The sequence below is a fragment of the Podarcis gaigeae genome (genome assembly GCF_964106915.1).
Source record: "Podarcis gaigeae genome assembly, chromosome: 16".
Taxonomy (NCBI): domain Eukaryota; kingdom Metazoa; phylum Chordata; class Lepidosauria; order Squamata; family Lacertidae; genus Podarcis; species Podarcis gaigeae.
The window spans coordinates 23,459,876-23,486,550 of record NC_139693.1 but is presented as its reverse complement, the minus strand read 5'-3'; the positions used below and the strand labels follow the sequence as shown (position 1 = coordinate 23,486,550).

General features: G+C 47.4%; 1 protein-coding gene across 17 annotated transcripts in view; it reads left to right on the top strand.

Annotated features, from left to right (window-relative positions):
• NF2 (NF2, moesin-ezrin-radixin like (MERLIN) tumor suppressor) overlaps positions 1–23,119 on the top strand; it is a 102,270-nt gene extending 79,151 nt beyond the window's left edge. For 7 of the 17 annotated variants that reach the window (XM_083717312.1, XM_083717310.1, XM_083717315.1 and 4 more), the window contains one exon: positions 19,049–23,119. Coding sequence is in view for 4 of the 17 variants with exons in the window: in XM_083717315.1 (XP_083573441.1) it covers positions 19,049–19,099 (51 nt within the window). In the remaining 13 variants the exon portion in view is untranslated. The remainder of the gene's footprint in view (positions 1–19,048) is intronic. The other 10 variants (XR_014559056.1, XR_014559057.1, XR_014559060.1 and 7 more) reach the window with 2 other exon arrangements.
• The last annotated feature ends 3,556 nt before the right edge of the window (positions 23,120–26,675 follow it).

Sequence of the window (26,675 nt, the reverse complement as noted above, 5' to 3'; positions counted from 1 at the left end):
CAAGTAGATAAATAGGTGTCGCTCCGGCGGGAAGGTAAATGGTGTTTCCGTGCACTGCTCTAGTTAGTCATGCTGGCCACATGACCCGGAAGCTGTACGCCGGCTCCCTTGGCCAATAAAGTGAGATGAGTGCCGCAACCCCAGAGTCGGCCACAATTGGACCTAATGGTCAGGGGTCCCTTTACCTTTACCTTTAAGGTGGTGGTCATCACTGCGGGAGAAGTGTTCCCCAGATTAACTATGTGCTGCATGAAGAAGTCCTTTCTTTTCTCTGTCCCGGATCTTCCAACCTCCAGCTTCTTTGGATACCCTCCAGTCCTCAAGTTACAAGACAGGGATAAAAACTTCCCCCTGTCCACTTCCTAAATTGAATCTTGAAAGGGAAGAGCAGAAAGAACGATAATATTGTTCCTCCCATGCCATCTCTTCCCTGGAGCTCTTATTTTTGGTGGCTTCAAGTCCTGGTAGGTCCAAAGATGGCTTTGTAGCTAGTCTGTTTGCTAAAAAGCAGCTTTCTGGTCCTGAGGCTAAGTATATACCTGGGGCAACGCTGCAGGGAGGTTTCATGCTGGTTTTGTGCCCCAAGGAAGCAGGTGAGCCATCAGTGACCAAAAAGTATGAATGGTTGCCGTGATGACACTTGGTTTCACTGGCCTGTTGCTCCATTGCATCTTGTCTTTGGCACATGCAAAATCTTAGATGAGCATTTTTTTTTGGGGGGGGGGATTTTCTTCAAACATAAAAGTTACTGAGGCCAACATGAGGCTACTTTGGCAATCTAGAACTTCTGGCTAGCATGTCCTCAGTGGGGCAAACGGTGGCGTCAAACCCTTTGGAGTCTGCGTTGTCTTTGGCTAAACTTATGCCTTCTGTTAGATCTTGGGTTGTCTTTTTCTCACTGCCTGACTTCCTAAACTAACCCACTCTCCTTGAGTACCTCGCCGCTCTGCTTTGCTCTGTCACTTTGCCTGTGAAACTCACTTTCCTCTCAAGGCCCAGGCTGCAGAGTTGGATTTCTCAACAGTTCCAGACCAAGCCACTTTCAGAATGGCGCTCAAAAAGGGGTGAGACATGCAGCAGCACCTTTGCGTGAGCGGCTGTCGCAGCTGATCCATTTCGCACAGCTGTACTATTGCATGTCACGTGGAACTTAGTAATATGAAGCGCTGTCACACGGAAGGTGGAGCGTGCTTGTTTTCTGCTGCTCCAGAGGTAGGACCTGAACCAACGGATCCAAATGACAAATGAATTTCCAACTGAACAGTGGGAGGAACTTTCTGATGGTAAGAACTGTTCAACAGTGGAACAGACTACCTTGGAAGGTATAGAACTCTCATTGCTGGAGGTTTTTAAACAGAGGTTGGATGGCTATTTGTCATGGAATCTTCAGCCGTGATTCCTGCATTTCAGGGGGCTGGACTAGATGATCCTTGGGTCCCTTCCAATTATATGATTCGATGAAATGGCTCTCTCAGATCAAGTATCTGCTTGTGAAACTGTTTGATGAGTCTTCTCCATCAAAGATTTGTGGACTTCTTTGGGCTGTTTCTCCAGTTTTCATCTGGTTGTGATCCTTCACTGGAAGTTTTTAAACAGATGGATGGATGGCTATTTGCCATGGAGTCTTCAGATGACTCTTTGAAGCCTGCTGGTTTTGTGGGAATAATTTATATTTCGGGAGCTATTTCTTTATCTTCGTGGTGCTGGCTGAAGGAACCAGCAGTCCTTATTCCAAAGAGTACCCCTGATCTCTGAATCTTACCACTGAGAGATTGGGCAAGAAATCTGTGAATTGTGAGGACCATCAGAGGCATCGCTTTCTTCCGTGTAGAGTTGTAATATTTATGAATGTAAGGCTCTCCTTTTAAAAAATGCATGTTAGCACTTTCTGACTTATGCAAAAATTCCCAAAGGAAATGCCATTCATCTTGGGTGCTCCTGTGAATTAGTCATGGGTGAGGCTGGGTGCACTTGGTGCTGAAAGCCTCCGAATTCTGTAACCTGTGCAATTATTCTGCATTTCCCCCGATTTCTGCGTGTTACGGAGCTACAGAACATTGGGAAGTTTCAGCTCACAACTCCCAGAAATCTTATTCCACAACCTTTTCTTGCTTCCACAGCTTCACCAGGCATTGCCTCTGCTCCCTCAAACAAATCCTCAGAAGTAGAAATTTGCTTTGTAAAATTGAGAATCCCAGAAGCTGAATTTTGTACATCTTGCTGCATCCTGTGCTTTCCCCCTTTGCTTGTGTTGAATCATGGCATTTCCTCTTCCTGATGGCAGAGTTGTGACCTGAAACTTGTCCTGATTTTGACACAACCTACATTGTGTTATAGCTCACACTTCCGCATCTCCATTGGTGAGCTGGGAGTAATGGGTCCATTCAAGCCATTTTTTATTCTTCAATCTTTACTGCTTCCCAGTCCCAATAGCCTGGATTTCCACTTCCTGCTTTTGCTGAAAATTATTGCATGTTGCTGCAGCATTTTAAATTTCACTCTGATTTGTAGCTTTCTTACACAATCTCTATGTTGCTTGTGATTGAGCAGCATTAGCCAAGGACCCGATATTTCAAATTCTGTAGGTGTTCTCAGAGGGAGAGTCTGCAAAGCTGGAAGCTCTCCTTTGAGGAGAGATGCGAGTCAGTTATCTTGGTCATCAGGATTTTCTGGCCTTCTTCTTGATGCTTGAATCTTCATAGGAACAGTATGGACTTTACCTCTTGATTAGAATTAAGCACTACACTTTGTATGTTCTCTGTTCATTGATACAGCAAACAAACCTCCTCTCGTGCTAATCTTGCTAGGAAAAACAAATCCAGAAAACCAAGCCAAGAACTTGATCTTATACTTTTCAATCTTCTGAGTAAATGTTTGAGTAGTACAGTCGTACCTTGTGGAAGTCGAACGGAATCCGTTCTGGAAGTCTGTTCGACTCCCATAGCGTTTGAAAAGCAAAGCGCGGCTTCAGATTGGCTGCAGGAAGTTCCTGCAGCCAATCGGAAGCTGCAAAAGCCCCGTACGATGTTCAGCTTCCAAAAGAACGTTCAAAAACCGGAACAGTCACTTCCAGGTTTCAATCATTCGGGAGCCAAAACATTCGAGAACTAGGCTGTTTGAAAACCAAGGTACGACTGTACAGGGCCTTCAGCTTTTGGGACACATTATAGAGTTGCAGAGGAACATAGGGAGCTGCCTTTTCTGGAATCAGACCATTCATTCATCTAGTCCACACGGACTGGCAGCTGCTCGTCAGGATTTCAGGTAGGGAATCTCTTCCAGCCCTACCTGGAGATGCTGGGTATTGAACCTGGGTTGTTCTGCATGCAAGGCAGATGCTCTTCCACTGAGTTACGGCCCTTTCTCAGAGGAGAAGTAGGCAGTTCCCTGCCTCATGCCATGGACAACTTAAAATTTTATACAGCATTTGGGAAGACAGCAGACAGACAGCAGCAGAGGACGAATATAAGGAAATTCATTTCCACATACTTAGATTTCCTTCCACTGGGAGGCTGCAGACCGAAGGTGCTAAACCAAAGCTTTATTGGCAGAGGTGGGTACGGAAAGATAATTTAAATGGGACGCAAGAGCTGGTCCTGAGAGGGCGTTAGGGAATTTGTTTATTAAAAATCTCTCCTTTCTGCTGTAAAACAGCCCTCAAGGCAGCAAGGAGCCCTCAGAATAACACTCAGGGGGTTCCAGATAGAAGCAATGTGACAATGCTTAATGTTTGGCTCCTGGGTTTGATTGGTGATTTGTTTGAAGGACTTCTGGATCTGCAGTTAGACAATACTGCAAATTCTATGTCCTTTTAAAATGTGTTTGTAGGAGGGTTTTTTATGGTTTGCTTTTGTTTTTATTATGTATTTTGTGTTCTCATTTTGTATTTTTGTGTTGTGAGCCACCCTGTGATCTTCGGATGAAGGGTGGCATGTTGTTGTTTAGTCATTTAGTCGTGTCCGACTCTTTGTGACCCCCTGGACCAGAGCACGCCAGGCACTCCTGTCTTCCACTGCCTCTCGCAGTCTGGTCAAACTCATGCTGGTAGCTTCAAGAATACTGTCCAACCATCTCGTCCTCTGTCGTCCCCTTCTCCTTGTGCCCTCCATCTTTCCCAACATCAGGGTCTTTTCCAGGGAGTCTTCTCTTCTCATGAGGTGGCCAAAGTATTGGAGCCTCAGCTTCAGGATCTGTCCTTCCAGTGAGCACTCAGGGCTGATTTCCTTCAGAATGGAGAGGTTTGATCTTCTTGCAGTCCATGGGACTCTCAAGAGTCTCCTCCAGCACCATAATTCAAAAGCATCAATTCTTTGGCGATCAGCCTTCTTTATGGTCCAGCTCTCACTTCCATACATCACTAAAGGGTGGCATACAAATATAATAAACAAGAACAACAATGAGGAAGGAAGGAACACATGGTGCTGCCCTACACCGAGTCAAACCATTGGCCCATCTAGCCCAGTATGGTCAACAATGACTGGTAGCAGCTCTTTGGAGTTTCAGGCTGCCCTACCTTGGGGTTAAATCTGGGACCTTCTGCATTCCAGGCAGCTGCTCTGCCACTAAACAGCTGTTCCCCCTTGGATTTCTTGTTGGATTTAGATCCATGTAGCACGGTCAGATGCTCCACCTCGAGCTATGGCCTCTCCTTCGCTTTCAGCCAGAGGACCCTGCATTTCAGGGGGTTGGACTAGATGACCCTTGGGGTCCCTTCCAACTCTACAATTCTGTGCTTCTATGTCCCAGTTCTGAATCTTTCATTTGGGCAGGGGCCCCTCTGTGATGAAGCCCCGGCATGGGAACAAAGGTCATGTTTGCGACCTCCCGAGTTTCCCTCTCCACCTTGGATGGAGCCTGCAGAATTTTTCATGTTTAATTATGTGGTTAACATGCTAATCCCCTTTTTATGAGCTCTGGGGGCGCAGCACAGACATCTCTTCAGGAAGCTGATTTCCTCTGCACGTAGTGCGCTGGCTTCGCTAATTCCAGCTGGCTGAACTTCAGGGGGGCTGGCTGCTGCTTCAGACTTCAGAAGAATGTAGGAGACGGGGTTTGTTTTCATTCTTGAGGGTCTCTCATTCTCTCTATGCCTCGGACTTCAAGGGTTTCCTCTTAGGCCAGGCTGATGAATCTGTGACAAATGCTCTACAGGAGCAGGCAGGATTTTGGAGCAGCTTCAAACTTGTTTTTCTTTCTTCCCCCCCCCCCCCAAGAGAAAAGGCATGTGTTTTGCCTGCAAAACAGGAAAGAGGGGAACCAGAGCGATCCAGCTCTCCTTTCTGGGAAAGAGTAGGCAGTTGACATGCCTTCATAAGAACAGTAGAAGAGCCTGCTGGATCAGGCCAATGGCCCATAAAGTCCAGCATCCTGTTCTCACAGTGGTCACCAGATATCTTTTCTGGGAAGCCCACAATCAGGACCCAAGCACGTCGTCACTGTCCCGTCCTGTGGTCTCCCAACAACTGGTGTTCAGAAGCATTCCTGCCACTGAGCATGTGTCAGGCTTCAGGGAAGCAGCTTCCTCCCCAGTGGCAGTAAATAAGAAGATCAAATGAAAGGAACGTCTTACAAGTTAGGTTCTTTAATAATCACAGTGAGAGACAAAAGAACACGTCTACCTAGAAATGGTGGTGCTCCCAACTAAGGGTCACCCCCCCCCCACTATTAATCTACGTCACTACTATGTTTTATAATCTGAGCTTGCACCCTCTGTGTTTTCTGCTCTAACACTTTCTGAGCTCTCCATGTCTTTGAAGAAGGGGTGTGTGAATACTGTCTAGAGAATGTGAATCTGTTAACCCCCTCTCTTCCAGTGTTTCTTTTCCTAGCTGTTCCCCATCCAGTATTTCCCAGCTTCTGCCTTCTGAACTATACCCCTCTGCAAACCTCAGTTCCAAATCTATACTGTCCTCCTGCTCCTGGGAAGATTCAGGATTAGGATCAGGGGGAGGGGGTGGCTTCCATCATTATTCTTCAGTGCAGCCCTCCTCAACACAGTCCCTGACAAGAGCAGAGCCATCATGGCTAGAGCTCCCGTTGCTCGGTCCCAGTTCCTGCCAACCTAGCAGTTCGGAAGCACGTCAAAGTGCAAGTAGATAAATAGGTACCACTCCGACGGGAAGGTAAACGCAGTTTTGATGCACTGCTCTGGTTTTGCCAGAAGCGGCTTAGTCATGCTGGCCACATGACCCGGAAAAACTGTCTGGACAAATGTCGGCTCCCTTGGCCAGTAAAGCGAGATGAGTGCTGCAACCCCAAAGTCGTTTACGACTGGACTTAACTGTCAGGGGTCCTTTACCTTTTATTGTTAAGCCACCCAATCTTGTGGCCATCGCTGCTTCCTGCCGGAACGAGTTCCATAGCTTAGCTATGCATTGCATGAAGAAGTTGTTTCTTTTATCTGTCCTGAATCTCTCAACCTTCAGCTTCATTAGATATCTAAGATTTCAGGGAGACAAACCTTTCTCCATCCACTTTCCCCATGTCTTCCCATGCCAAGGCTCACTCCAACCGCCAGTCCTCTTAAGTAGCTAGCTATTCTCCTCCATAAACTCAGCCTTTCAGAAAGGTTCTGTTGGTACATTGTCATTACTGTGGTGAAGAGCTGGATTTAATGGGCAGCCCAGATCCTTATCCTCCCCACTCCACTTACGTGGGCCTGTCCCCCTGTCAATAGTCTAGCGTCACAGTGCCTACGATTCCCCTTTCAGCCCTGCCCCATTGAATTAAGCAGGGCTTTCTTTTTAATAAATGCATATAGAATATTACTCTTTCAGATGCAGAAAAAAGCTGTGCTTTTGCTTCAAAGGGTATATTATAAACTGAAAGGAAATGGATTCATGAAAGCTAATTTTCTGTGGAGTGGCTACGACACCTCCAGCTTGCTCCAGCCTATGTTTACTCAGGAGCAAGTCCCACTCATTTCTCAGACTAAACGTGCATAGAACTGCAGCCTTTCTCTGTGCTATGCTTATATTCTGCGTTCCTATAATGCAATGAAAGAGTAGCAATAAATATTATCGTTTATTGCTATCCTTCCATTACATTATCAGGAAATTTTCTGAGTTTATGAGTGTGTTCTGCCTTTGCATCATGGTGCTGAGCTCTAGATTCTGTTTCTAAGCTCAAGTAACAAAGCCTTGCTTTCTTTACCGCTGGTGTGCCCAGTGTGACTGGTAGGGTGGAAGGCAGGGAGACCAACAGTAGAGGGAGCCAGAGCTAATGACAGGCAGAGCCAACTAAGACTGGGTGTAGCATCATAGAATCATAGAGTCACCAGCTTAAAATGTAACTGGGTCGTTATTCTTCTCAGCCCAGATTGGAGCTGGTTTGGGGTCAAACTTATCAAAAGGCAGCCTTTCCCAAGAAATGACAGGATAGATATGGATTGTGGCTAATGTGTGTACACCAGTTCTCAAACCAGTGGCGAGAGCGCACTAGATGCAGAGTAAGCAGGAGCGTGTACAGAGTCTAATTTAGCTTTTGCCGTTCTCCTCCTTTCTGCTGCACTGAGACTAAGGAGGAGGGAACTGCTAGAAAGTAAGCAGGCAGGCAGGTGGGGGCTGGCGGAGAGCAGAGTGAGATTTGGGGCACAGTGTCCCATTCCCCCGTTTGCAGGGTGGGAGAGGGAGGCCTGAGAAGTTTAGGGGTGTTAAAAGGAGATTGCTTAGATGCCAGGGTGACCTTGTCTCTGCAAAACGCAGCCTCTGTGCCGTTTGCCAGTGACAGGTAAATGAGATGCTGTAAACTTTTTATGCTGCTGAAATACAAGGCAAGGTTGGCAGCATAGTTGGTTTTTTTTTTTTAAAAAAAGGGATGAGATATTGTTTGCATTCTTTTTAAGGGCCTGTAACTAAATGTTGCATGCAAATCTGTGCCTGATACCCTGGTTTCTTGAGAAAAGCTGTTTTGAGAGGGGGGATTTGGAGCAGTAAGTAGCATGTATGTTAACCCTTTGGTTACATGCTGTTTCAAATCAATCCCTTAAGAAACAAGAAGAGCTTTGCTGGATCAGAACAATGGCACATCTAATCCAGAATCCTGTTCTTACACTGGCCAATCCGATGCTCCAGTGGGAAGATCCCAAGCGGGACCCGATCACAACAGCACTCTCCTCTTTTGAAGTTTCCAGCAACTGGCATTCAGAAGCGTTGTTGCCTTCAACTGTGAAGGCAGAGCATAGCCATCATGGCTCGTAGGCAGCAATAGCTTTCTCCTCCATGAATTTGCCTGGTCCTCTTTTGAAGCCAGTTCCGCAGTTTAATGAGCGAGTTCCACAGTTCAGTGATTGGGACTGAAGAAATGGCTTCTTTCATCTGCCTTTCCAAAGGGGCTTTTCTGTCTCACACACATCTCTAGGTAGATCTGGAGACTCCGCTTCCTTAATTCTTCCTCTGGAGTCACAGGAAGCCCCATCTGAGATTCTCAAGTGGAAACAGACTCCTAACTAAGAGTAGTCCCATTTCCGTAAACCCCACACCGTGGCTGTTTCTCCTCCTCCTCCCACTTGCCCCCCCTCCAGTTTTATTGGGGATACGGCCTAAATGGATTTGGTGGTCTCATTTCAATTCTGTACGATTTTTGCCAAGCCAGCAAAAATGGGGGGGGGGGCTGCAGTTATTGGGTTAGCTAGTGCAAAATGAGCACTGCAATGGAGTTATTGGTTCCTCCAAATCAAATAAAAGCCCCGGGTCTCCTGGGGGGATACAGCAGCCTCCAGGCAGAAGGAGCAAAGAAGATCCCCCCCTTTTTCTTCTTCTTCTTTCTCCTTCTGGCTATTTGATTGCCTTCCTCTTCTCTCCCTCTCCCCTTCATATATATATTTTCTTTGATTCGCCCAGTTAGCGCATTGTAGAGCCTATTCTCCTTCCTCTCTCCCCTCCCTCCCTGCAGGAAGAGGGACGGATCGCACAATGGCGCCTTGTAAAATCAATTTTCTCCCTGTGACAAAAATGTAATTTGCTCTTAATCACCCAGGTTTGGCTTGCACGAAATCTTGCTGCATGCGATGGCACACACATGCTTGCTTCCCCCCTCCCCGCCTTGCATCTGCGTCGAAGAAAACAGCCCACACATTCAGAGACACCTGTAGTAGCAGAGGAGGAGGAAAAGCTTGGGTCTGATCTTGTCTCCTTCTAGAGAAGGGGGATGCTCGGAGAGAAGCAGCAGAGGCCGGGGTTGGTTGGGGGGCATGCATCTACTTCTCGTAACCGCCAGGCTGTTTTGGATAAAGAACGGCAAGCATGGGAAACAGGCGGCCTTTGCAGAGCCAGCCCTTCTCCCTGCAGGCTTCGGCGTAGGAGGCTCTGTGCCACCGAGGTGTGCAAGTCGTTGCCACTGATTAGCCCGACGCAGGGAAGAGTGAAATTGGTAGTTTCCAGAATAACAGGGCGAGATGTTTTGCTGCAGGAATTCCCTCTGCATTTAAAAACCGGGGGAGAGGAGGGGACCTCAAACCCAGGGACTGAATATGCCCCCCGAGCCTCTTTATCTGACCCTCAAGGCTTTCCCCAGCAGCACCACGGAGGCTCCCTGCTTGGCACCCTCCGGGAGCCTCTCTGCCCAGCTTGAAGTCTGATTGCACCTCCTGCATGGCTAGATGAGAGAGGAGAATGTGTAAAAACCGGCCTGCCATCAGAGGTGGTTGAAGGGCAGCACGACCGGTGGGGTCGCAATGGGTGCCGTGCTGCAGGGGGAGCCACAACAATGCTGTAGCGCCTGGGACATGAGAGGTGGGGTAGTAGGGCGTGCCAAATTTTAGCATTGCTGCTGAAATTTGAGAGCCTGGAGTCTGTAGCTGACGCTGCTCAAAGGCAAAACTGGAATCTCTGCTCGCTTTTGCTCTTGGCCCTGCCCACCAACAGCATGCGGCCCCTGGAAGGATGCCCAGGAGGAAAATGTGGCCCTCTGCCTGAAAAAAGTTTTTACACCCCTGATTTAAAACAGAAACCCAACCAGGGTCAACTAGGTTGTTCCCTCTTCCTATTTTATATTTCATTATTGCATTTGTAGCTCACCTTTTCCTGTTCAAGGAGCTCAAGGGGGCATGCATTGTTCTCTTCCTCTGCACAACAACCCTGTGAGGCAGGTTAGGCTGAGAGGCAGTGACTGGCCCAAGGTCACTCAGCGTGCTGCATGGCCGAGAGGGAATTTGAACCCTGATCTCTCCCAAGGGCTAGTCCGACGCTCTAACCACTACACCACCATCAGCTCTTGGTTCTCACATCCTGCTGATGTAGCCGTTCCGGTCTCCCTGCAGGGTCTTGACACCCTACGTCCCTCAACACAATTCTGCGGACACCAGGTGAGGCTCCTTTGAGCTTGGAACGCCTTTCCGCTGGGCCCACTCTTCATCCAAGTGCCATCGGCGAGCAGCCGTCCCCAGAGCAGCCGTCCCGGCAACCAAGGTAGCTGTCAGAAAAGCAACAGGCAGCCTTGACAGGTGATGAAACGCCAGGCAGAGACCGAGCAGATTCACCTGAGCAACTGATGCCAGGAGGGGAGGGGACAGGCTGGGAACAGTGTGCCCCTGCCGGGGATCCTTTTGCAACACAGAGAGAGACAAACCAGTATTTCATCTCTCTCTCCCACCCCCCACCCCCCGCTTTCTGGCGGAGCTGCTGTTTTCGACAGTGCACCGTTCCCCGCAGGATCAGAGGCAGAAAGTGTCCGTCCGCTCAGCCAAGAGCAAACTTAATTCCTCTGGCGGCGGGCAGGGATGCACACAGCTAGCTTTAATTGGATGTGAGGAGGCAGCCGTGGAGGAGAGATGTGGGCCAGACCTTCAGCGTCTGGCAGGGAACTCCCCAATTTGCGAGATTCTGCCTAACGGGACCGGGCGTCCTCCCACACTCCTTGGCTGGCAGAGGCAGTGCAAATAAGGCTTGGCGCGGCTCTGTGGGGTCTCCCAGATGGATCTCCTTGGATAAAATCCTGTCCTTCCCACAATTTAGAAATAGACATCTGCACTTGGAGGCAGCAGTGCTTCTGAATACCAGTTGCTAGAAACTGCAGGAGGGAAGAAGGCTCTTGCTCTCGGGTCCCGCTTGCTGGTTTCCCGCAACAGCAGTCTGGCTGGGCGCTGTGAGCAGAGGATGGTGGACTAGATAGGCCATTGGCCTGATCTAGCAGACCCATGTACAGTGGTACCTCTGGTTACGTACTTAATTCTTTCCGGAGGTCTGTTCTTAACCTGAAACTGTTCTTAACCTGAAGCGCCACTTTAGCTAATGGGGCCTCCTATTGCCGCTGTGCCGCCGCTGCACGATTTCTGTTCTCATCCTGTCGCAAAGTTCTTAACCCGAGGTACTATTTCTGGGTTAGCGGAGTCTGTAACCTGAAGCTTATGTAACCTGAAGCGAATGTAACCCGAGGTACCACTGTACAGTGGAACCTCGGTTGTTGAACGTAATCTGTTCCAGAAGACCGTTTGACTTCCAAAACGCTCAACAACTGAGACACAAAGGGCTGTCGGCAGTTTCAATGATGGAATTTGAGAAATGTGCCTCAGAAGCCGTTAGACTTCTGAGGCACATTAAAAAATGGAAGCAATTACTTCCGGGTTTTCGGCATTTGGGTTCCGAAACATTCAGCTTCTGAGACGCTCTAAAACAGAGGTTACGCTGTATTTATATCTTTACTTGATAGTTCATTCATGCTGCGATCGGGGGGACTAGCCTGTGGCCCTCCAGGTGTTGCTGGATTCCTAATGCTATTATTACCACCATATTGGTGTGAATAGGGACCACACTTTCTGACTTGCATTTAAACCTGAGTGTGGCCTGTAATGGTGTTCTGGTAGGTAAAGGAGCTGGGATTTCATAGGTTTTGTTTTAGGAATGCGGCCTGTGTTTGGCAGCAGCTTGTATTTGAACAGATACAACACGTTTTTAAAAGAATTTGTTCTCTGCCAGCCGAAGTTTCCCATATCGTCAATACTTCACTGAGCTAAACCTTTCTTCTTCTGCATGTCATGTAGTAGGATGAAGTTCTTGTGAGGCTTTAAATACACCTGATTTCACACACCCAGCACCTGTGCTAACTTTCAGATGGTCTTGATTTGTATACTTGATGCTGGAATTATATTTGTAACCATCCCATCCATTTCAAATCCATTGCATGCTTCATACAGAGGGCTGTCCTGTAGAAGGTGGAGCAAGCTTTTATCTGCTGCTCCAGAGGGCATAATCTGAACCAATGGATTCAAATGACAATAAAGGAGATTCTGACTAAACTTTCTGATGGCAAGAGCTGTTTGCTTTGCAGGGGGTGGACTAGAATGACTCTACACATCTGTGATTCTGTGATTCCATGACCGCCATCCACTTACAGGCTGCCACCAAACCAAGGGGAGGTTCTGCTCTGTCTTCTTCCTGTTTAGCATCAGACTCACAGCTGTCAACATTTCCCTTTTTTTAAGGGAAATTCCCTTATTCCGAATAGGATTCCTCGCAAGAAAAGGGAAAAGTTGACAGCTATGATCAGGCTGGTGCCAGAAGCGGCCAGGATTGTTTGCGCTTGTTACCTAAGAAAGTGTGCATAGGCAGAGCAGAAACTAGGCAGCCGTTCGCTGCCATCGGAGGCAGCCACTGGATACATTCCAGCAGAGGGCATTAAGCCTCTGCAGTAGTCTCTTCTTCAATCCAGCCCCGCCCCCAGCAAAAAGTAGTTGCAAAGGAAGCTGCCTAATCTATACCCGGTCATGCTGTTGAGCTTGCTGTTGTTTAGTCCTCCCCATTGCTTGCTAAGAGATCCTTTAAAACCCGAGTTGCCAGAACCCATGCCGAGCCGCATGATCGGCTGTAGGGCCAAGGAACTGGTGTGCAAAAGGCATTTGAGGCCAGCAGGTGTGAGAGGAGCAGTCAGGGAAGTCGGCGAGCATGAGTTACGGTGCACTCAACGCTTCCTGTAAGAGGCTATTTCTCAGCAAAATGCCCGACCCTTTGACTGGAGCCGCTCACAGCTTTGTGTCTGCTGGAAATAATGTTCCCAATTAGCTAAGCACCTTTTAGATGCGCCGCACCTCGTTTGATAATCTGGGAGGCATGATGTGTCCTAGGATGCCGATTAAGGAGGTAGTAATCAAATACAGCAATTATCTCATAAGGTCTGTGGTGGGTCCCTTTCACAGTCGCCTTCCTGCAGTATTGCAATAAGATTCACACAAACATGCTCTCTCCTTCCTGTTGAAGGGGGTGATGGCTTTGTCCTCTGCCCTGAAGGGATCTGGAGAAGGGTGTTTACATGAGAGAAGCCAAAGCAGTTTAGCTGTCACCCGCTTCTGCCCATGCATCTCGGAGCTATAGATCTCTGAAGAGGAAGCCGGGGGGTGTCTTAAGAGAATTCCATGGCGCTCTTGCGAAACGGATTGCCAGAGCCTTCCCGGTGAAGCCGTGACACTTGCCATCAAGATAGCTTGTGCATGTTTCACTTGTGGAAATTTACAACTGCAATGTGTTGGGGGTTGGTAAAAAGCAACTCAAACTACTGGTTTAAATGGGTGATTGTTGTTTTTCTAATTATTATTACTAATTGTTAAGGAGAAGGGCCATAGCTCAGTGGCAGGGCTTCTGCTCTGCGTGGAGAAGGACCCAGGTTCAATCCCTGCCATCTCTAGGTAGGACTGGGAGAGAACTATGTCTGAAATCCTAGAGGGCTGCTGCCAGTCAGTGTAGACATTACTGAACTAGATGGTCCGATCATCTGACATGGTATAAGACAGGTTCCTGTGCTCCTTTGTTTGTTTGTTTGTTTGTTTGTTTGTTTGTTTGATTGATTGCTTGTTTATTATTTTATTAAAACATTTCTAGACTGCCCTTCAACCCTCTCTGTATGCAACAGTGATATGCAATATGCATGAGTAAGCCTAAACATGTCGCCAAAATGAAACAGAATTTTTTAAAAACTCATATGAGCTAACTTAAGTAACCTACTTTAAAAACACCTTGGCAGAAGTGAGTGTAAAGTCAGTGTTAACTATACACCTTTGGGAAGGCCATTCCAAATGTTTGGGGCTACCAAAGACAAGGCTCTTTTCGTTGATGGTGGATAACTAACTACACGTAGGATAACTAACCTCACTTAAGAGGCTGATATAGGAAGAGGCGATCCTTCAGGTATTTGAGTCGCAAGCCATTTCTCAGAAGCAAACAGGCACCAAGCATAATAGGTGCGGTGTGATATGACTAAATTCTGATGGGGAGGGAGACGATATTACAGATGGGAAACACCTGGTACTGGGGATAATAGCTACATTGATGCACAGGAAACTGAGGCAGTGCTACAGAAACCTGCTAAAGGTCAGGAAACTAGAAGAAGGTAGCAGGGAATGACTCACTTGTCTCTATACTAATGCACAGAGTATGGGAAACGAGCAAGATAAAGTTGAGCTCTTAATACAGGTTGACAAATGGGAAGAGATTCATAACTTGGGAGTATGGAAGGCATATTGAGAGTATATGAGTAAAAACTGTAGGAGAGGGAAACAGCTGTGACCTTCCTGCTATAGTCCTCCAAGTGGGATGAAATACTTGAATGCAGATTACCAATTACTGGAGCAGATTACCAAACATTCAAAAAGGAGAGTTATAGCAGTCATGGGAGACTTCAACTACCCTGGTATTTGTTGGAACTCAAACTCTGCTAAGAATGTAAAGTCCAACAAGCTCCTCCATTGCCTTTCTGACTATTTCATTTCTCAGAAGGCAGAAAGACAAGCTGGAAGTACTGGGAATCTTGGGAGGCAGTGATCATGTCCTCTTGTGTTTCATGATACAGAGGCAAGGGAAAGCTGGGTGTAGCCAGGCATGCACTCTGGACTTTATGAAGGCTGATTTCAAAAAGCTTAAGGAACTGCTAGGCGAGTTCCCATGGTCAGAAATGCTTAAAGAGAAGGGAGTCCAAGATGGATGCGAGTTTCTTAAAGGTGAAATACCGAAGGCACAAATGCTGACAATTCCAACAAGAAAGAAAAGCGGGAGGCTTCTAAAGAAACCAGTGTGGCTGCGTAAGGAGCTTACAGATGAGCTGAGATATAATAAAGGCATGTATAAGAAATGGAAGAAAGGGGAAATTGTGAAGGAAGAGGATACACAGTTGCAGGGAGAAGGTCGGGGAGGGGTAAAGCTCAGAATGAGCTCAGGTTTGCAAGCGAGGTTTTAAACAGTAACAGGTTTATTCTGCTATGTTCGAAACTTTCTGAGCTCTCTGTGTCTTTGGGGAAGGGGGGTAAATGCTTTCCAGAGACTGTGAATCTGTTAACTCTTTCTCTTCTAATGTTTCTTCTGCTAGCTATTCCCCATCCAGTATTTCCCAGCTTCTGCCTTCTGAACTATGCCCCTCTGCAAACCACTGTTCCAAACCTATACTGTCCTCCTGCTCCTGGGAAGATTCAGGATCAGGAGGAGGGGGTGGCTCCCACCATTTTCTTCCTCAGTGCAGCCCTCCTCAGCACGGTCCCTGACAGTAAGACCCCAGGTTCAGGCCCAGGCACCTCCAGCTTAAAAAAGAAAAGAAAAAAGATCAGGTTTGCAGGTAATGGGAAAGATTGCTTCTATTAGACCCTTCAGAGTCATTGCCACTCAAAAGAAGACAATTCTGGCCTCAGGTGGACAAATAGCCTGGTCTGCAAAGGGACAGATGCCTGTCTTCCTAAGAGAATATGTGTCATTTGGATCTCCTGGCATTCCTGTTAAATCCCTCCAGTCTCTGTTGAAGCCTATCTTGTCACACACCCCTCTCCATTATCATACATATTTCTGTGCCCACACAAACCCCGGGATCCATTTGCGGGTGACTCATTTTTCCTTTAGACAGTGAGATGAGCCAAGCAGAGAGAGAAATCCAGAGGGGCAAAATACACTTGGAAAGACCAGAGTCCTCTTGAATAGCACTCAACGCTCTGTCGAGGTCACTCTCCACTTGCCATTGTCTCTCTGCTTCTTGTGATTACAGAAAAGCGCAGCGGAGACGAGTACATCTGATTGCTGGCCCAGTGGGGAAGTGAGCGCGGAACATTGCTTGTAGAATCATAGAGTTGTAGAGCTGGAAGGGACCCCCTGAGGGTTATCTTGCTCAGCCCCCTGCAATGCAGGAATCGCTGCTAAAGAATCACTGACAGGTGGCCATCCAACCTCTGCTTTAAGCAGCTCCAACGAAGGGAAGTCCACCACCCTCCAAGAAAGTCTCTTATGCTGCTGAATGGCTCTCGCCATCAGGGAACTCTTCCTAATGCTTAGTCGGAATCTCCTTTCTTGTCATTAGAATCCGTTGGTCCAAGCCCTGCTTGCTAGTACTGCAGAATGCTCCATCGTCAATGGGACTGCCCTTCAGATATTTGAAGATTGCGATCTGTCAGGGACTGCGCAGAGGAGGAATGGTGGGGACCGCCTCCCCTTCCTGACCCTTCCAGGGAGGAGGAAGAGGATGACAGTATAGATTTACAACAGGGGTTTGAGGGAGGTCGCAGCTCAGAGGCAGATGAGGGGGAAAGTTGGGAAATCATGGAAGAGCCAGAACAACAACAGGCAGCTGACACGTTGTCATTAGAAAGCATTCCAGACCCTCCCTCTCCCAGAACCCGGCGAGCTTTAAAAGTAGGAGAGCAAAGAGCTCAAAGACAGAGGGCACATAGCAGCACCCGTAGAGTTGGCGATGAGAATGACGAATGACGAAGTGAGAGTGAAGGAGGGTGGAGATTCACTCGGGACAACACCATTATCCAAGAGGCTGGTTTCTATAGCCTCTCTCTTTAAAGATTGAAATAAAAAAGGATGGTAAGAAACTTTCCCTTGTCTTATACTTTCCTGGGCAACCAGCTGGGAACTGCTGACAGCATCCTGACACTATCATATGGCTTGGCATTTCTCAAATTTACTCAACTTTAATAATAACTCTACCCTTTTCTAATAGGGCCGTCTCCCCCCGCGGCACCTGGCTCTATGCGGATGAGGGTATATGGATCATTTCTGTTGGATTTTTATAAGTAATAAAATATATGTATCAAAGCCCCCCATCCTCATCACTGGTACATTTACAGCAACAGGCTGATCGTGATCTAGTGGTCAGTTGCGGGGTACCCCTGGTCAATTGTTACCCCCCCAAAAAAGGGGGGGAAATCCAGATTTGGCTTCCTAAAAAAAGCTCAACAACATTGTCAATGGGTAGATCACTGCCAGTTTGTCTTATACTGTGAGTAGATTGCAGTCTCTTGGGACTTGGACGTGCCTGCACAAATGATTCTTATCAATCCATGCAAATTATTGTTAGATAATTGCATTTCTATTTCACCTTTTTCTCCCAAGAGCTGAAAGCACACATGGTTCTTCCCCCCTCCTCATTTAATCCCCACAACAACCCTGTGAGGTAGGTTAGGCCGAGAGAGGCAGTGACTGGTCCAAGGTCACCCAGTGGTCATCATACGGCCAAGCGGGAATTTGAACATGGTTCTCCCAGGTCCTCATTTAATCCACATAACAACCCTGTGAGGTTGAGAGGCAATGACTGCTGCCAGCAGCTTCAGCAATTCCATCAGAAGTTTCCCACATGCCTTTTTTGCCTCCTCTTTTGCCACTATAAGAACCAGTTGTATACTCTTTCTTTTTTTAAAGCCTGGCATGTGTTAGATTTTGTTCCCATTCATCCATGCACACCTGTTTAAGCTTCACAGCTGCAGCATTCCTGAGAATCTTGGCTTCCTGTGCAGCATCTGCTTTTCCTGAAATGCTTCAAGGTTCTGGTGCACCACTGATCCTTAATATGGCTGCGGGAGGCAGGGAGGGAAGAAGGTGCGTTGTTTTCCATTCTGTGCCGCATTTGTCACGTGCAATGCTGTTTCTATTCTGCCGCAGTTCGTCTTCTGCCCCAAAGCTACAGTATCCATCTTGCTACCGACTCTGGCGAAATTATGTAACCTACGTGATTAATTTCATCAATCATGTTGTCTTATTCCAGGTCTTCAGTGGGCACCAAAGAGACATTGCCTATGTAAGATTTAAAAGGGGGGGGGGAGTTAAGTGTAGGGGCCTCCACAAAAAAGGCCTGACTCCTGCATTGTATAGAATGGACCTCCTGAGAAGATGGTGTCTGCGGGAGGCCCTCTCCTGCAGAGCTCTGCCATTGATGGGGTATATAAGGGATGAGATGCCTTTTCAGATAGCCTGGTCCCAGTAGGACTCTATACACCAAAGCCAGCACCGTCTGGTAGCTAATTGGCAGCATTTGTGGAGTAGGAGGGGCTGAGATCTGCCAGGATGTCTCAGCAAAACCTTCATGAAAAGAAGCAGTGTATCTGAACATCAGTTGCCAAGCTGGGAAAGAGCCATCCCCCTCTGGGGTCTACTCATGTAGTAGCTGGAGGCATTTGGGTCTTGACTGCAGAAAATAAGGTACTGGATTAGCCAAGGGTCATTTTCATGTGCTCTAGCAGGCTCAGACACGTCTCATTCCTGGCAGAAGGCAGCTTGCTGCTTCCTTCCATCTCCCACCATTCCTAAAGGCATAGCTGTCAACCATCCCTTATTTGGCGGGAAAGTCCTTTATCTCAGTGCTGTGTCCTGCTGCTGTCCCTTATTGATGATGTCCCTTAAATTTCCTGGGTTTCAAAGGAAGCAGCTCCTCTCCCTCCCTCCCTGCCGGCCAGGGAGGAGGGAGGCTCCAACTGTGTTGCTTGGCTGTGTTGCTCACCCAATAAGGAGTCTAAGAATGATTAGGGGTGGAGCTTGCATGCTTTCTGCCGATCAAATCGGCTGCGTTGCCTGGGGACTCGCCTTTGCTCAGCGCTTCCCAGCGGAAAGGTGACGGTGGTTTTCCTTGCTGCATCCCCTTTGCCGGGTTGCTGCGCTGTGGGAACCACCGCTTGAGGCTTTGTTTAGCTGCTGGTTGACTAAAATCCCTTATTTTGGCTTCTGATCCGTTATTTTTGAGGCTGCCGGATCCTTATTTTCAAATCTGTAAGTTGACAGCTATGCCTTAAGGCAGTTTTCCCAGCAGAGCAGGAAGCCAGCACCCTCTTCTATTACATTCCTGTGTGTTTTGTTTATCTCTCCCCCAGCTCACCTTGCAGAGCACAAAGTCCCGTGTGGCCTTCTTCGAGGAGCTCTAGTAAGCGAGCCGGTTCTTTGCTCCTGAGCCAGCGCCCGACCGATGCGGACCCTCCGTTTGAGGACTCAGCCATAGCTGGCCACGAATCCCTCCTTCCCGGCTGCCCCCTGAACTGTGACCCCCTCTTCACGCGTTTTCGAAGAGTTTGACGTGATGCTCCCCTGCTTCGTACTTTGTAGTTTTTTTGGTTTTTAATACTCTTTGTATAACACACGACTGTGATATACCATTTAGCTTCTTCTTTCTTTCCTTTTTTAAAAAAGTGTTTGTATTGATTGTGACTTGTATTAATGTGCTCCTAAGACGGGGTGGGTGCGGCACCAGCATGAGACCCCTTTTCGCTTCCCACCTCTCTGTAGGGGCACGACTCTGCTCCCTCCTGCGGACGAGAGAGGCGGCTCTTTCCTGAAGCTCCCATCAAGGAGCCTTTAACATCTAGCATGCTCTGTCTGCTAGCGCAAGACCCCATGTGCTCGTGGGTGGCAGAGTTTAAAGCTTGCACGGCAAAGGGATCTGGTGCAACAGTTGCACGGGAGTAAGCTTGTTGGGGAACAGCCGATCCTGGCGCAACAGCCGGTTCTTGTTGCGCGATCTGTTGTGCGGCCATCGTGGGTGCTGCATATTCGTTCCTGCCTTGTGCAACAAGTGACTTCAACTTCACTCCCTACATTCTGAACCAAATGGAAGGATATTCAGGGAGCATCTCTTAGATGTCATGTTCTCTCCTTCCTTCTGAATCAAGCTGGCAGAGAATAATTGGGTGGGCTCTGAAGGAAGCTGCCTTCTGCTGAGACAGACCACTGGGTCCACTTAGCTCAATAGTGTCCACACCAATTGGCAGCGTCTCTCCAGGATTTGGGGCAGGGGGTATCTCCCAGCAAAAGCAGATGCTCCAAAAACTGAACTACAATCCTTCCCCCATGCCATCTTGACCCAGGGTTTTGTATTTTGTTTTTGCACTTTGTTTCAAATCATTTTAATCATGGGATTTAGGGTGGGGTTTTTTGTGCAAAAATGTGCTTCTCCTAAGAACTGTGATAGCGTCAGGAACGGGGAGGGAGAAGTATGGGGAATTTGGGGGCCCAGAAACCTCAACCCAAGGTGCTGTGGAAGATGCAGGACTTTTAGATGCAGAACAACAGAGCCCCTCCGCCATTTGACCCCAACCCACACTAATCCACTGTGAGATTTTGAATTCTTAACTGACAGGGTAGGCGCCTCTTTGTAAAGACTCCTTTTTTGCTTTTTAAAGTTAAATTGAGTACTAGACTGCAGTGGCTTCATGCCTGAGAAAATACGTGTCGCTTTGCAAAAAAACACCCAGCATCCACTCCTGCGGGATGACTGTCAGGGAGCAACATGCATACATTAAACGACTCTCACTCTCACACAAATCCTTTTCCTTCTCAGCTTCCTGCATTCTGATCTTCGGTCCTTTAAAAAAGAAACCCGCAACTCTTTGTGTACTGCAATACCTCAGTGAGAGACGATCTCTCTCGCTCAAAAGCCTCAGATGAATTTTCTAGCTTCCAAGCCTTTGCACCGCCCACTGGTCCCGTTGATCTCCTTTTTGTGCTGCTATCAAGGGATGCAATGACTAAAGGGGCCTGCCATTTTAAAGGTGGAGTTTCTATTGCTCTCAAAGTGGTGCTGTTCCCAAAATAAACATAAAACCCCAGCCGCGTTAGTTTCCCACTTCCAACATGGCCACCACGCCTGTAGGCTCACCTTGTCTCGCCTTTCCTTGTTTTCTGATCGGTCGAAGCGATGGATTCATACAAGTTTGAAAACAGGAGTAGAGGGGCCAGGGGGAGACTGAGCTTATAAGCAAAGGGTTGTTTCTGGGGTTACTAGTAGCAGCACAGTGAGAAAATCCCAGTCAGTCTGAACCTGGCCATCTTGTTTGAAAGCTGCTAGATTGAAGGTGCATTGGGTGATGTCCTGTTCAGGATCCTCAAAACACCGACTGGTTCTGCCTTGCATCACTCAAAATTGGATGTAAGCAGCTGGAGTTTCTGGACAGCTGAAAAGAGAGGCTCTTGCTTTTCCAGGCGAGTAAGAGAAAGAAAACACTTGACGAAAGTTTAGGATTGGACAAATTCTTGGAGGATACATCTCTCAATGGCCACTAGCCATGATGGCTGGGTTCCACCTCCACTGTCGGAGGCCGTATGTTTCTGAATGCCAGTAACTGGGAATCACAAGTGCAGGCAGTTGCCGTTGTGCTCAGATCCTGCTCTTAGGCTTCCCATTGGAGCATCTGGTTGGCCACTGTGAGAACAGGATGCTGGACTAGATGGGCCATTGGCCTGATCCAGCAGCCAGACTCTTCTGGTGTTCTTACAACAGCTTTCTCTGTCTTTTGCCGGTAATGGCAAACCATGTTTTGGCTTAGATTGTCAAAGCCATTTTAAAGTCGCTTTTTAGCTTTTTAAAGAGGAAACTCAAATGTTTTTTGGAATGCTGGTGGGCATCCTCACTTCACAGGGGCTGAGGCCCAAATCGTTTTACTCTGCATTTATCTGAATCTCTGAGAGAGCCATGGCACTTGCAGTAAAATAAGGCTTTGTTTCCTTAGACCAGCGGTTCTCAACCTGTGGGTCCCCAGATGTTGTTGGACTACAACTTCCATCATCCCTGAGCTCTGGCCTTGCTAGCTAGGGGTGATGGGAGTTGTAGTTCAGCAACATCTGGGGACCCACAGGTTGAGAAAGGCTGCCTTAGACGGTTGCCTTGGGTGTTACTCCAGCGGTGTTCATGCATTAGGAACTGGGCCAGATCTGCAGAGCTCTCTGGTTCCCACTGTTGCCAGAGTCCTCCTGATCCACCCTCCACTATCAATAGAACACTGCTAGTATCTTCTAGCCACAATGGCTTTGCTCTGGGGGCAGTAATGCTTCTGAATCCCACAGGAGGAGAGACAGATCTTCACTCAAATTCTGCTTTCTGAGTTTCCCAGGGGCATCCAGTTCACCCCCAGGAGAACAGGATGCTCAACTAGATGGGCCACTGGCCTGATCCAGCAGGGCTCTTCTTGACTTCACTGCTCAAAAGACCGCGTCCCAGACTTAAAGATACGGCCTGTGCCCACCCTGCATTGGTGGCACAGCATTTTAAGCAGGGTCTTCTCCATCGCATATCCACAAACACTTTTCAGAAGCGGGCAAGTCAGGCCCTGGAACCAGACGTGGGTTTGGTGGCCTTAACCACACGTGAGTCGAAGTTGCATTTTCTGCATTGCCTATCCAGGGGTTGCCAACTTTTTTTAAAAAAGGCATGTGGGTATCTTTGGATTTTGGAGTGGGTGGTGTGGGTGCCACTCCCTCTGGTTAGTTCTCTCGTTCACCCAAGTGTTGCCCAACCTCTCTCGTTGCATTTGGCTCCTGTACTGCAAATTGGGCAACCGTGGAGTAAAAAGCAAGGAGGGTGTGTGAGATGGTGGAGACAGATTTGCTGCCTGAAATACGAAACAGCAGCTGACCCTCAGCATGGTCTCTGTCTGGAGGTAGGTAATGGGAACCTGTAGCCTTCCAGATGTTGTTGAAGTCATCATCCCTGGCCATTAGATCATGGTGGCTTCTGGGAATTAGAGGTCAACAACAACTGGAGGTCCAGGCATTCCTCGCCCTTAAATTAGGGTGTGAGAGCCCAGCCTTCAGACACATTTGATCCCTGGGGCCTCTGTCACTGGATCCCAGACATGCATCTAGCCCAGATGTTCAACCCAGAGTTTGGTGCAACAACCTTTCCCCCCAGCCCCGACTTGTTTTCTCAGATGGGAGTGTGTCTCTCTTGATACTATTATTTTTTACAAAAAAGGAAGTTTGTACTGAATATTGAAAATGTATATCTGAAATTCAGATATCTGACACATCCCCCCCCCCCAAATTGTGTTGTTTCCTTAAGGGGGGGTGTCTTGATATGGACAGACCCTATTTTCTATTTCCATGGATTGTTATATACTCTGCAGAATTGATTTGTTTCTCACTTTGGGTTTTAATAAAAGTTCCAAGTACTTGGAGAGATCCGCCGTGGGCGGCAGTTCTTGTCATTTGTTCTCAAACGTGGGTGGGTGGGCTTCAAGCGTGCAGGATCTGCTTTGATTCCCACCCCCACCCCATCCCCCGAAACTGGATGGCCATCAGCCAGAGGTGAGTGCAAAACAAGGGCTTAGAAACAGTGGTGAACATACTTGGAAAAGGACTATCTCTGGGTGCATCTCAGGCCAGGAATTTACCTGAGTATCTGAAAGACCTCTTCCTTCCCTACAGACCCTCTTGGGCTCCGAGATTGACAGGAAAGGGCCCTCCTTTGTAGTTCCTCTGTCCTCAGAGGCTCAGCGGCGGTGGGGGGAGGTGGTGGCCTGGGAAAGGACCTTCTCTGTGGTGGCCCCTAAGTTGTGGAACTCCATTTTCACAGAGCTGTGCCTGGCACCTTATACAGCTTCTGGCAAATGCTGAAGACCCACCTCTTCACCCTGTCCCTTGACACTTGAGGTGTACATTTTAAGGACCCACCTTATTTTGTGATTGTAAGTTGTTTTAAAGTTGTCTCTAATATTGTCATATAACCTGCCCTGGGGCCATAGCCTGAAGGGTGAGATGATGATGATACCTTCCCATTCCTTTCTCACAAAAACCTATTTTTGGTTATCCCCCCAACATACACACCTTTCTTCACTTCAGCAGCCTTAATTGGGGGAGGGTCTGAGAGGGGAGGCCTAGCTATAAGCTGAACAATTGGAAGTCAGAAATTCAGTTTTTAAAATACAAGGTTTTTAAAGTTTTGATTACTAAATAAACATTAATGCAAGATGCAACTTCTGTGATGGGGTACTGCCAACCATCACGATCAGAATCAGAATCCACAAAAGTGGGAGACAGGCACCCAAATCACCATCATCATCTAGGGTTGGATCCCATATTAGCCCTATTCAAGAGTAAACCCATTGAAATTAATGGGCATCTGCTTGTGGGCTTCCCATTGGGGCACCTGGTTGGCCACTGTGAGAACAGGATGCTGGACTAGATGGGCATTGGCCTGATCCAGAAGCTTCTTATGTTCTTATAGGTTAGTAAAAAGATGAGGAATTATTACATGTGAGCCGCCACAACCTGCAGCATGGGATCACCTTTTAATGCTTTTCTTTTTAAAGCTTATATAACCACATTCCTTCTCCCCTCTCTCTGCCTTTACCAATCTTGTGCCCTCTAGATGCCTACCAATATTCAAAAAACAACAATTAATAAATGGCAGCAAATTCTGTATAGCTGAAAGCATTAGAGAATGTAAAACACAATGCATGCGGATTCAAATACATTCTGTTCCAGCGTAGAACAATAGCAGAATCATCTTGAGTTGCATTCCAGGAACAATGATTATCCACAAAGGATGAGAAAAGAACTCGTCTTTGTGAGTTTTAAGGACTGCGGTGACATAGAAGGGTTGCTTCAGTGTTAATAAAATAGGTGACTTACAAAGCCATGTCGCAGGTGTAATTCTCCCTTGAAATATCAAAGATCCATTATCTAGGCTGGAACTTAAATGCGTATCAAATGGTGCATTGGGATTTCACTCTGCAGCAGAAAGTAATGCAGTGGCACAGCTAGAGTCTTCAATAATGTCTGAATAAAGTTCTCATGCCCTGGAGAGGAAAGTTTGCAACATTTGGGACCTTTTAGTTTAGAGAAAAGTTGAGTAAGAGGTCAGATGATAGAATTGTGTAATATTATGCATGTATGGTATGGAGAGGGGAGAGAGGGCAATTTTTTTCTCCCTTTCTCTACTAGAATTCGTGGATATCCAGTGAAGCTGAAGATTCAGAACAGACAAAAGGAAGTCTTCACACAGTGCATAGCTGAGCTACGATTTTTAGGTTTTCAGAAAATCGTAGCTCAACTATGCACTGTGTGAAGAAAGTCTTCCTTTCGTCTGTTCTGAATCTTCAGCTTCACCATCGTCAGAGCAATGATTCTTCAATATCAACTCCACTGGACTGGTCATGTTGTCTGGATGCCTGATCATCGTCTTCCAAAGCAACTACTCTACCCCCAGCTCAAGAATGGAAAGTGGAATACTGGCGGACAACAAAAGAGGTTTAAAGATGCTCCCAAGGCAAATCTTAAAAAATTAACATTAGCACTGATAACTGGGAAACACTACCCTGCAAGTGCTTCAATTGGAGAACAGCCTTTACCAAAGATGTCATGGACTTTGAAGAAACACAAACTCACAGCAAAAAGGAGAAATGTGCTAAGAGGAAGGCAATGTTTGGCAAACCCTATCTGTGATCAACACCCGTTGAAAACCTATGTCCCCACTGTGGAAGGATGTGCAGATCCAGAATTGGCAAACCTAGACAACATCTTAAAAAGCAGGGACATCACCTTTCCAACAAAGGTCTGTATAGTTAAAGCTATGGTTTTCCCGGTAATGATGTATGGAAGTGAGAGCTGGACCATAAAGAAGGCTGATCGCTGAAGAATTGATGCTTTTGAGAGTCCCATGGACTGCAAGAAGATCAAACCTATCGATTCTGAAGGAAATCAGCCCTGAGTGCTCACTGGAAGGACAGATCCTGAAGCTGAGACTCCAATACTTTGGCCACCTCATGAGAAGACTCCTTGGAAAAGACCCTATGTTGTGAAAGATGGAGGGCACAAGGAGAAGGGGACGACAGAGGATGAGATGGTGGGACACTGTTCTCGAAGCTACCAGCATGAGTTTGACCAAACTGCGGGAGGCAGTGGAAGACAGGAGTGCCTGGCGTGCTCTGGTCCATGGGGTCACAAAGAGCCGGACATGACTAAACAACAACAACAACAGTCCCTTACGGACTCACTGTTAAGACCGTGTTCATGGAAGACAATCTTACTCGGCTATGAGAAGTTGAGCAACAGAAGGGGCAGTGATGGCCACTGGCATGGATGGCTTTAATAAGAGAATTGGACCCATTCACAGAAGATGGGGTTATCCCACAGGCATCTGGCTGGCTAGGGTGAGAGCAGGATGATGAGTAGGATAGGCCATTCGTCTGGTCCAACAGGCTCTTCTTACGCTCTCATAGGTGGGGGACCTTAGGCTTAGGAGTCATATGTGCCCATGAACTTGTGCCAATGCCTCTTGCTTGCCTGGGTGATAATAATAATAATAATAATAATAATAATAATAATAATAATAATAATAATAATTTTTATTTATACCCCGCCCTCCCCAGCCAAGGCCGGGCTCAGGGCGGCTAACAAGCAATAATAAAAACAAGTTGAATGAATACAACCTAAAAACAAGATTAAAATACAACAATTAAAATATTGAAACATTAAAATATTAAAATGCAGCCTCATCACAGGAGGAGAAAGGAAAAAGTAAAGAGGGGGAGGGAATCAAATTGGCTCTGAGCCAAAGGCCAGGCGGAACAACTCTGTCTTACAGGCCCTGCGGAAAGAAATCAGATCCTGCAGGGCCCTGGTCTCATGAGGCAGAGCGTTCCACCAGGCCGGAGCCAGAGTTGAAAAGGCCCTGGCTCTGGTTGAGGCTAATCTAACTTCCTTAGGGCCCGGGACCTCTAGGGTGTTGCT